Raw genomic sequence first — 11,779 nt, 5'->3', positions numbered from 1 at the left:
GCAATGTATTTATCTTTGAATGATTTTTTTTTTTTAAGTTTAGGAAGGTCTATTACAATGTATATATTCTGCTGTCTATTAACACTATTTGGGGTAATGCATCCAAACTTCGTATGGGAATATTCAAGTTACAAAAAAGAGCTGCAAGGATAATTCTGGATTGAAGTCTAGATTCCTCTTCTAAGCCATTGTTTGAGAAACTTGATTGGCTGACAGTTTATGAGCTAGTTGATTTTCACAAATATATTCTATTATTTAATTTTTTTCGCGGTTTGCCTCCCGATTATCTTGGTGAGTTATTTGAATTTCAATCCCCTGCTTCTTGTAGTCTGCGTTCTGATTCAAATCACGATGTTCGATTGCCAAAGTTTAACACGCAAGTATTCAAGAGCTCTTTACAATACTCAGGTGTGAACCTGTGGAACAAACTACCACAATGCATAAGGCTCTCTCAGTATCAACATATTTTAAGAATTTTCGACTGTCACTTTGGTGTTTGTGAACCGATTGAGCTAACATTTTACAGGTTACATGGGACTAAGCACATAAGGTTTCATTTATATGTTTGTTTGTTCATTTACTTATTTCGAGAGAGGGGGGACAGGGCAATGAGTTAAACAAGCAAAAATATTGAGAAATAATGAGGAAGGGTGGGTGTTTCTCGAGGACGGGCGACGATTTGGGGTGTAACAGGACTTTCCAATATTAATGAAAAGTGAAGATAATGAACAGTGATCAATCTCATAACTCCTATAAGCAATACAAAATAGAGAGTTGGGCAAACAAGGCCCCTGGATATACCAGAGTTATATTAAAGGCAAAAATAAAATTTTTAAAAACCGTCAAAAATTCTGACCGCCTCAAGAATGATTTTAGAAATATGCCCATAGTGGTTTTTAGATGCTTCAGTTTTAGACACATTTAATATTCTAGTCATTGGGTCGAATGAATATGAGTTACCGTACCTATACTGGATTCCTAAACTACATAAAAACCCTTACAAACAAAGATACATTGCTGGATCCAGTAAGTGCTCTACCAAGCCCCTATCTTTGCTCCTCACGAAAATGTTAACAGCTGTGAAGGAGAAACTTCAAACTTACTGTGCAACTACATATGCCAGAAGTGGTGTTAATCAAATGTGGATTCTAAAAAATTCTAAAGAACTTTTAGTAAACTTGAAATCACAGAATTTTTCCCAAATCAATAGCATTAAAACTTATGACTTTTCAACACTATACACGACCATTCCTCACGATAAATTAAAGACTAGACTTTTTGACATCATAGACAGTTGCTTCTTCAACAAAAACGGAAAACGGAAATATTCATATCTAGTGATCAGTCATTCAAAAACTTACTTTGTTAAACGCCACTCCGATTCCACGCACAAGTACTCTGAAGTTGAAATAAAAAATATGCTAGAGTTCCTCATTGACAATATATTTGTGGTCTGTGGTGATCAGGTCTTCCAACAGTCTGTTGGAATTCCCATGGGCACGAATTGTGCTCCTTTGTTAGCTGACCTGTTTTTATATTCATATGAAGCAGAATTTATTCAAAAACTTCTACGTGAGAAGAAAAATCTCTCGCTGTGACCTTCAATTCGACTTTTAGATATATCGATGACGTTTTGTCTATTAACAATGATAGCTTTCATTCATATGACCATTTGATATATCCCTGTGAGCTCCAAATAAAGGACACCACAGAGTCGTCCACTTCTGCTTCATACTTAGATATTTTACTGAAAGTAGACATTAACGGCAAACTCACAACTCAACTGTATGACAAACGGGATGATTTCAGCTTCTCCATCCTCAACTTCCCATATTTGTGTAGTAATATTCCATTATCACCTGCATATGGTGTTTATATATCTGAACTGATTCGATATGCAAGAGCTTGTTCTGGGTATAGTCAGTTTTTAAATCGAGGTAAGCTACTGACAAACAAGTTGATGGTACAGGGATTTCAACAGTCTCGATTGAAGTCAGCATTTCGCAAATTCTATGGTCGTTATAACGATCTAGTTCGTCAATACAACCTCGCATTAGGTCAAATGCTGTCTGACGTGTTTCATACCGATTGTTAAGTCGTTCTTGGCACACTGATTTTGACTGCGGATAACTCCATTTACCTGATCAGGATATAGGGCTCACGGCGGGTGTGACCGGTCAACAGGGGATGCTTACTCCTCCTAGGCACCTAATCCCACCTCTGGTGTGTCCAGGGGTCCGTGTTTGCCCAACTATCTATTTTGTATTGCTTGTAGGAGTTATGAGGTTGATCACTGTTCGTTATCTTCACCTTGCATGAGACAAAAATTGAAAATATGGAACATAACAAGCGGAATAATATATTTGTTTAGAAAAGCAAATTTATGCGAGCTGTGTGGTGCTAAAACGTGTATTTTATGTCCACATGTCATTAAAACTAATCAATTTGAGGACTGTAACGGAAGCAAATATGATATCAAAAATTATATCAATTGTAAATCCATCAATGTAGTTTATGGAGTATTTTGCAAACATACAAGAAAACTGTAGGTGTGGAAGAAACTGGGGTAGCTTTATACCAAACGTATGTTCTGAATTTGTCATTTATTTGACGAGAAACTGATGACCCTGTTGGTAATAATTTCTGTAAAGATCCTCATAGTATTGACGATTATTCTATAATAGGAATTGAAAAACGTCACAGAGATTACATTTATCATCGTATTAGAGAACATTGATGGAATTAAAATTGAATACTTATGTACCATTCGGAATAAACAAAATGGAACGTTTTTGTTTTACGACGGGCGTATGAAAATTTGCAAAGGAATTGCATCCCAATAATTTGGAAAAGAAGTTTAAATGCCAATAAAAGTAAAATATAATTTCTGTTGACCCTGTGATGTTCAAATCTAATCGTTGCTCCTGAATGAAATGTAAAGATAACGTACAGTGATCAATCTCATAACTTCAACAAGCAATACAAAATAAAGAGTTGGGCAAACACGTACCGTATCATTTGTGCTGATAGTCGTACAAACAATGGTACATTGCTGGATCCAGTAAGTGCTCTACCAAGCCCCTATCTTTGCTAATAATATTAATAGCTGTGAAGGAGAAACCTCATACTTACTGTGCGACTAAATATGCCAGAAGTGGTTTTAATCAAATGTGGATTCTAAAAAATTCTAAAGAAATTTTAATTAACTTAAAGACGCAAAACTTTTCCCAAATCAATAACATCAAAACCTATGTCTTTTCATTACTTTAACGACCATTCCTCGCGATAAAATAAAGACTAGACTTTTTAACATCATAGACAGTTGCTTCAACAAAAATGGAAAAAGGAAATATTCATATCTAATGATTAGTCATCCAAAAAAATTACTTTGTTAAACACCACTCTGATTCTACGCATAAATACTCTGAAGTTGGAAAACAAATATGCTAGAAATTCTCATTGACAATATCTTCGTGGTCTTTGGTGATCAGGTCTTCCAACAATCTGTTGAAATTCCGGGTACGAATTGTGATCCTTTGTTAGCTAACATGCTTCTGTTTTATATGAAGCAGAATTTATTTTTAAAAAGTGAAATAAAAGACACCACAGAGTCGTCCACTTCATACTTAGATATTTTATTGAAAGTAGACATTAACGGCAAACTGACAACTCAACTTCATGACAAACTGGATGATTTCAGCTTCTCCATCGTCAATTTCCCATATTTATGTAGCAATATTCCATTATCACCTGCATATGGTGTTTATATCTCTCAACTGATTCGATACGCAAGAGCCTGTTCTGCGTATAGTCAGCTTTTAAATCGAGGCAACCTATTGACAAACAAGTTGATAGTTTCAACAGTCTCGATTGAAGTCAGCATTTCGTAAATTCTATGGTCGTTATAACGATCTAGTTCGTCAATACAACCTATCATTGGGTCAAATGCTGTCTGACGTGTTTCATACCGATTGTTAGGCCGTTCTTGGCACACTGATCAGGGTATAGGGCTTACGGCGGGTGTGACCGGTCGACAGGGGATTCTTACTCCTCTTAGGCACCTGATCCCACCTCTGGTGTGTCCAGGGGTCCGTGATTGCCTAACTATCTATTTTGTATTGCTTGTAGGAGTTATGAGATTGATCACTGTTCGTTATCTTCACCTTTCACAAGTATATAAGTATGGTTGATTGATTGATTGTTTTGCTGTTTTCCGCCACACTCAGCAATTTTTCAGTAATATGTTGGCCCCCAGTTTTTATTGGTGGAAGAGAGAACCCAGATATAATGTACCTGGGAAGGGACCACGGACCTTCCCAAAGTAAACTGGGAAACTTCCTCACTTAGTCGAGCGGGATTCGAACCAGAGGTGAGAGGCCGTGTGATTTTGAGCGCGATGCTTTAACCACTCGGTCACGGAGGTCCCTTATATAAGTATGGTAAAATCAATCATAACTAGGTTGTAAAATATAGAAAATGATAGTGTTTTTGCCAATCAGAGTATGTCCAAGAGAAAAAACCCGGGTACTCCACTGATTCATAAATTCGCTATCTTTGCACTGTTGAGTTGCAGTATACTTAAGTGTACTTTTATCTCATACTTGTGGTGTGTATTGAAAGTGAGATAAAGCATTAGCTTTATCACACGCCCGTTTGATAAAGCACTTCCGGTCCGAACTACTTATGACACTGTCCCCGCGTGGATGACATATAGTTTGTGTTTATGCATATCCATGCATGGAATAAAGCGTGAAACTTATTATTCTGTATTTATTTAGAATTTCTTTTATAGCAAAATTAAAATGATGTTGCCCCCACTGACATATAATGCAAGTTACCGGTCACAAAAATGCCAAATCGGTCTGTAACTACCCAATAATTACGATCAGAAAACAAAGATATGTGCACACTATTATCATCGACAAGGAATCGACCGCCTACTGGACAAGCCTAATCGAAAGTACCTTGACATGCTGCGGTACCAAGTATTCACAAGCACAGTCTCTTTTTTCTGGAGCATATTAAATGTAACAAATCTCAACAGCTTTACTTACTAAGCTAGGCCTACTCAAAGTGCCTTATGATTTCCACTCGGACTCAGATCCAAAGAAACTACGTAAATAAAATCCAAATGCACAAACACTTCTACTTTTCATTGTAAACTGTTGAACATTTTAATAACGTTGCATTAAAATATTACTTTCATCGATCGTTAGTTCGTTATTACAATTGTTTATTTCAAAACGACGATGACATCATACTTTTATCAGAAGGTCAGGCCTACCTCAAAAAATAAATACTCTGTCAATAGTTGTTACTTTGTTGGAATGGCAAAACTATCATTAATTATAAACTATAATCCATTCTAAAACAATTTTCATCAATGGTTTCTTTTATAAAAATGCCCTTTTGTACTGTATATTAATGGTTTATAAGCGCACTATTTTTCCCCGCGTAAGGTAGACAGATTAAGCATGACGTCTGAGCCACGGATTCAAAACACATTCAATCAGCTGTTTCTACCATACTGGGGATCATATCAAAAGTAAGTGAAAAGAAGATGCATGAGATAAATAGAACATCTATAATTGCGTATTTTGATATTTGGTTTATCCAACTCGTTGATATGGTGTATTTATTTGCTCGGCAAGCCTCGCGAATGAATACACCATATCAACTCGTTGGATAAACCAAATATCAAAACACGCAATATAGATATCCTCTATATATGTGTTTTAAGATATCAGCAGTTACTGGATTGTTGCTGACAGCTTTTCCTGTATATGTGTCGTGAAACTCGTAAAGTTTAGTAATCCTTATTTGTGATCATAGAAATCTATTGACACATATTATGTATTATATGCCGTACTATGACGTCATAATAGTATGACGTCATAAACGTTACCACGACGTCATGTGAATAGCATATACTACAGTTTTACTTCAGAGTTTAAATAAACACAGTACAGAACAGAAGTGTTTTCATATCTTCCGGTTACATAACCCCAACATTCTAGACATTGGTACCGTGACCATTGGTATAGCATATCCAGAATAGAAATGGATATTACAAAATTGAAGGCAATACGTTCCGGTCAGCGTGGTGCAATTACAAGGATTTTAAAGATAATTTCTGAAACAGAGGATGATAATTCAAAAGCTGAAATGGTGAAACTATTGCAAGAGAAACCGAATCTATTGGAGAAAATCAACGCAGATATTCTGGAGGGATTAGCAAATCAAGAAGAGATACAAACCGAAATTGAGGAATCAGATGAGTATATGTTAGATTTAAGACTCAAGTTACAAGAATTGAAAAAGGATACATTGCCAAACAAAACTCAGTCTGCTTCTGCTAGGATTTATGAAAACGTTCATACTTCTTCACTTGAATTGGAATGTTAATGCGCCACAGTTTATTCCTTGCAATGACTCTTCCCAGAAAAGTTTAGGAAACAGTAAGATTCAAAATCATAAACGGCCAAAACTGAACTTGCCTGTATTCTCTGGCAATTTACTTGAATGGCAAACCTTCTGGGACTATTTTGAAACTAGCATCCATAGCAACAACAGCCTGTCTGATGTTGAGAAATTCAGCAACCTTAGATCAATACTTTGTGGGGAGGCACTACAAATTGTTTCTGGATTTACCTTGACGAATACAAATTATAGACAAGCCTTAGATGTTTTATCAGAGAGATATGGACAAACCCACAAATTAACAAATACATGCAAAAGCTGATGGATCTTCCAGCTCCAAACAATATTCCGAACATGAGAATTTACATCAACAAAATTGAGACATATATGCGCAGTCTAGAGTCACTTGGTACATACCCTGACACTTATTCAGCACTATTAGTACCAGCAATCATGAAAACAATCCCCACAAGAATTCCTCAGAGAAATAACTCGTCAGAATGGAGATGACAACTGGGATATACATACAATCTGTAAAGCAATAAAAAGGGAACTCGTTGTGCATGAGATGACTGACTTTAACAATATTGGTTACAGTGAACAAAACATAACTTCCAGTTTTATTATCAGAACTAATACAAGGAGGAAGCCAGGAAACTTTGCACAGAGAAAAGAAGCCCAGTTTTATGAAAAACTATGCATTTTTTGTAATGAAAACCACAGCCCAGTAAATTGTAGCCTGGACCACAACAAGAAACTGGAAAAAATCAAGATGGACAAGTTGCGTTTTATTTGTCTTGGCAGACACAAAGTGGCAGATTGCAAATCCAACAAAACATACAAAAGGTGTAATCGGCGTCATCATACCTCATCCAGATCTTCTCAAGTTCTACTAAAGACAGCAGTGGCAGAGGTACAGTCCAGGAATGGAACAGATTGTCAAGCAAACATCATGTTTGATGAGGGATCACAACGATGTTTTATCAACCAAAAATTGGCATCTGAACTCCAGCTTGAGATAATTGGAAAAGAAGTATTCAATGTTTCAAGATTTGGATCGAAGAAAACCGAAGTACATCACCTTGACAGAGTACAACTAACTATCATTGGTGAAGAAAACCAGTACATGCCGATAGATGTACTTGTCGTTCCACAAATTGGTGTTCCAATTCAAACCCACTTAGCAGAGATAAAACAACTTCCACATCTACGTTATTTGAAGCTAGCACATACCAATCCAAGTGATCAACCATTTGAAATAGAAATACCTATTGGAGCAGATTACTACTGGGACTTCATCATGAACCATGTTGTACGTGGCAATGGACCAACTGCTGTCAAATCCAAACTAAGATACCTGCTATCTGGACCAGCAAAAAATGCCAGAGCAAATACAACAGGTGACAAAGTGTGTGCTGAAATGGTGGACAGAAATCCAGATTATCCCTCTGCTGATTATGGTCTTCCTATGTACGACTACTGTCCACAGAATGACTATGGTCGCCCATCATATGATTACAATCAACCCTCCTACCATCCTCAGCAGGGCCAGGGCTATGGTCAGGAGAGATATGACCCACACTCACAGTATCAGAGAGCACCACACCCTCCCGTGAAAGAGGAATAAGCCAACAGACGGCATGATGAGGTGTATCGCCAAGAGGCCTCACCTTCCCAACAACTCAATCATACAGAAATGTACGACCACAACAAGGTGTCTCAGCAACTCCGTGAAGAGGGATGAAAAGAATACAATTATTTTAAAGAGGCAAATGGTACCCCTCGTGACGCTCCCATCCTATCTGTGGACCTCAATATACCCATCAAGGCCGAGCGACACAAAATTGCAGAACTCGGGAAGAAGTCGTATCGAGAGGAGTTACCAAGGCAACAAAAGGAACAAATTCTCAGCCGATCCAAGAATCAACTGGAGATTCCAGAAATTGACCATCGCCAACCATATTCTGACCCCCTTTCTCCCAACACCTCTCCTTAGGACCGCCCTCCCTCGGGGAGATGGGACCCCAAGTCTTGCATGCGAAGTGCTTTTGTTCCAAGAAGAGAGTCCAAGAATGAAATGGAAACTAGGGGTGATAGAAGAATTAGTGAAAGGAAAAGACGATTTCATTCGATCAGCAAAATTAAGAACAAAATGTGGAATAACAACAAGACCAATTGTGAGACTTTTTCCACTTGAAATTAATGAAAAGGACAATAGTGCAAGTGATTAGAATCTGTGACTAAATATCCATCTAAAAATTCACAACGCGAATGAACCTCATAATTCTTGTATATATTTTTTGGACATTTTGGCGGCCCCAGGATGTCGTGAAACTCGGACAGTTTAATAATCCTTATTTGTGATCATAGCAATGCAAGGTGAAGATAACGAACAGTGATCAATCTCATAACTCCTACAAGCAATACAAAATAGATAGTTGGGCAAACACGGACCCCTGGACACACCAGAGGTGGGATCAGGTGCCTAGGAGGAGTAAGCATCCTGACACTTATATTATGTATTATATGCCGTAGTATGACGTCATAATAGTATGACGTCATAAACGTTACCACGACGTCATGTGAATAGCATATACTACAGTTTTACTTCAGAGTTCAAATAAACACAGTACAGAACAGAAATGTTTTCATATCTTCCGGTTGCAAAACCCCAACATTCTAAACAATATGTATAATTTGATAATTAACAGAATAATGCTTATTTCTTCAGAACTAGTGATTCCAAAAGTAAAAGTTTTAATCTAATGTAATATCTATACCTTTTGCATTAGATAAAGTTTTGGTAGATCTTAGAAGCTCTTGTACCTTTGCACAATCCCAAAGCAGATGAAGCGTCTTCACTATTTTTGCACAAGTTTGTGTCTTTGCCTATTTTAAATGAAAAAAAAGCTAAAGTGACCAAGCTCACATACCCCACGCTCCAAAATTGCTTGACAATGCCTCACATAATGAATGGCGATTCTATGCATTACTGCAATAATAGGACAGATGAGCTCGAAATTCTAAGTTCAAAAGGAGCATAACTCCCAGAAAACTTATTGAATAAGAATTTCCTGGTAATATGCACATATACACAGCGTGTCCTTATTAACTACAAAGTTTCACAAAATTATGTTGAGCAGTCTCAGAGGAGCTGCGCTGACAAGAGCAGGACAGGCAGGCTCGAAATTCTAAATTCAAAAGGGACATAACTCCCAGAAAAATTATTGAATAAGAATTTTCTGGGAATATGCACATCTACACAGTGTGTCCTTATTAACTACAAAGTTTCACGAATTCTATTGAGCAGTCTCAGAGGAGCTGCGCTGACAAGAACAGGACAGGCAGGCTCGAAATTCTAAATTCAAAAGGGACATAACTCCCAGAAAAATTATTGAATAAGAATTTCTTGGGAATATGCACATCTACACAGTGTGTCCGTATTAACTACAAAGTTTCACGAAATTCTATTGAGCAGTCTCAGAGGACTTGCGCTGACAACAAAGGGACTGACGGACTGACAGACGGGTCAAAACCATTATACCCTCCCCATCCTCGTTGCGTGGGATATAATAAGGATGAATTTTTAGTTAAAATGTACCTGTTAATTCTAAACTGTAACCACTGTATTTTAGATTTTTTTTTGTATATTGAAAAGGATGTGATTAAATATTTTTCCATTGAGAATCTGAAATTTCAAAAAACCTTCCCCATTTCATTTCTCCTAATGGTATTATGGTCTCTACAATCAAATATTGTAAATATGTTTTGTTCCTTTTTACTTCCACAAAATATTCTAATATTAAGAGGCACAAAAGGTTTGGGATTGTTGGTTTTCATTCGAATTCTTTGAATTGTACAACTTGTTTTTATAGAACTTTGTAGGGAAGAATATATTAAAAAAATGTTTTAATCTTATAAGTTTTCTGTAAATTATCTAAAGAATAAAAAGATGCCTCTTCCTCAAGTAAATCTTACATGTACACTATACTCTCCTTAAACCACTTTTATAGAAAACTGTTTTATTTCCAATTTTGATTTTGTCATTATTCCAAATTGGTTGGCTCATAAAATTCATACCAGGATTGAATGTTTTTTATATCTTGAACTAAAAAATTGACACGGTCAGCAAGGGCCCCGCCGAGGGTTATTAGAGGAAAGTGACATCTGTAATTGATATAGCAATGTTTGGAGCTGGTATATATGTTAGAATTAATAATATATAAAGATACATTGGAATGCCAATTTGTGAAAAAGGCACCATGAAGCATATTTATGAGAGACTTATGCAATTTAAATTACTGCTGTTTGACACACACTCATGACATCCACTCAAACACAACAGAGTGCAACAAAATCCAATTCTAAAAGGGGATTCAAAATGGATAACTGGTACAAAATATAGTACATACTATTGGAAAAGGATTATGAATTTGACATATTGATGTCTTGGAAAAGGAAATTCTGACATCGGGGCTCTACGCGTTTTCAAACACATTGTCATTTGAGAAAAGTGTTCTACATTTTTAAAAATAGAGATTAATATGCCTTTACATACATAAGTGAGAAAGTTTCCATTATTCCTAGCCGAGACATACCATGTATGCGCAAAAAATTCATGTGCAAATATCAAAATCCTCACGTAGAAAATGTGGACCTTACCGTCAACAAGCGCAGTGAAACACGCCATTTCGAGATTTTCGCCGACGAAAGCTCGGTAACAGTAATGAATAAGGTACACTCATTTTGTATCTATTTTGTGACTTTCTTTATTAAAAGGAACAGTTCTCTAATGTGTAACGTGCAATTACTACATAATCATGAAGCAGTTTCACTTTGCAACCGGATATAAGAAATTTTATTTCGCATTCCGATCCCGATCGAAAGTTGTTGACTGGGAATGACGTGTTTTAATTCAATATACATGTAACATCAAGCATTTTTTATATCACATTAAAAAAAACCAAATATATACACATACACAATGTTGTAGAGTTATTTTTGTAAATTTTCTATACATCAATACAATGCATATCATAATTCAAATTGAATTATCTCCCTTAGACAGTGGTAAATGAATACGGTCATAATAAGAAAGATGATGACATTCAAACAGACAGACAAAGTGACATGACCCCAAAATCTATAGGTGTCTTCCTCGTATTGTAAAGTATTTCTGTACAAAATTTGAAAACTGTACAATGAAAACTGTTTGAGTTATTGTGTCACAAAGAAAGTGTTCATAATGACAAAGATGATGACATTCAAACAGACAGTCAAAGTGAAATGACCCCAAAATCTATAGGCTTCTTCCTCTTATTGTACAGTATTTCTGTACAAAATTTGAAAACTCTACGAT

At 36.4% G+C, this 11,779-nt stretch overlaps 1 protein-coding gene across 1 annotated transcript; it reads left to right on the top strand.

Moving 5' to 3' along the window:
* The first annotated feature begins 6,988 nt into the window (after positions 1–6,988).
* Positions 6,989–8,047, top strand: LOC130054508 (uncharacterized). The gene has a single exon (XM_056164474.1). It carries the CDS (start codon positions 6,989–6,991, stop codon positions 8,045–8,047), a length of 1,059 nt encoding a protein of 352 aa, XP_056020449.1.
* Positions 8,048–11,779: the final 3,732 nt, after the last annotated feature.

This window comes from Ostrea edulis, chromosome 5, assembly GCF_947568905.1.
Source record: "Ostrea edulis chromosome 5, xbOstEdul1.1, whole genome shotgun sequence".
NCBI classification, from domain to species: domain Eukaryota; kingdom Metazoa; phylum Mollusca; class Bivalvia; order Ostreida; family Ostreidae; genus Ostrea; species Ostrea edulis.
The sequence above is the reverse complement of the archived record's forward strand: the minus strand, read 5'-3'. Positions and strand labels throughout refer to the sequence as shown.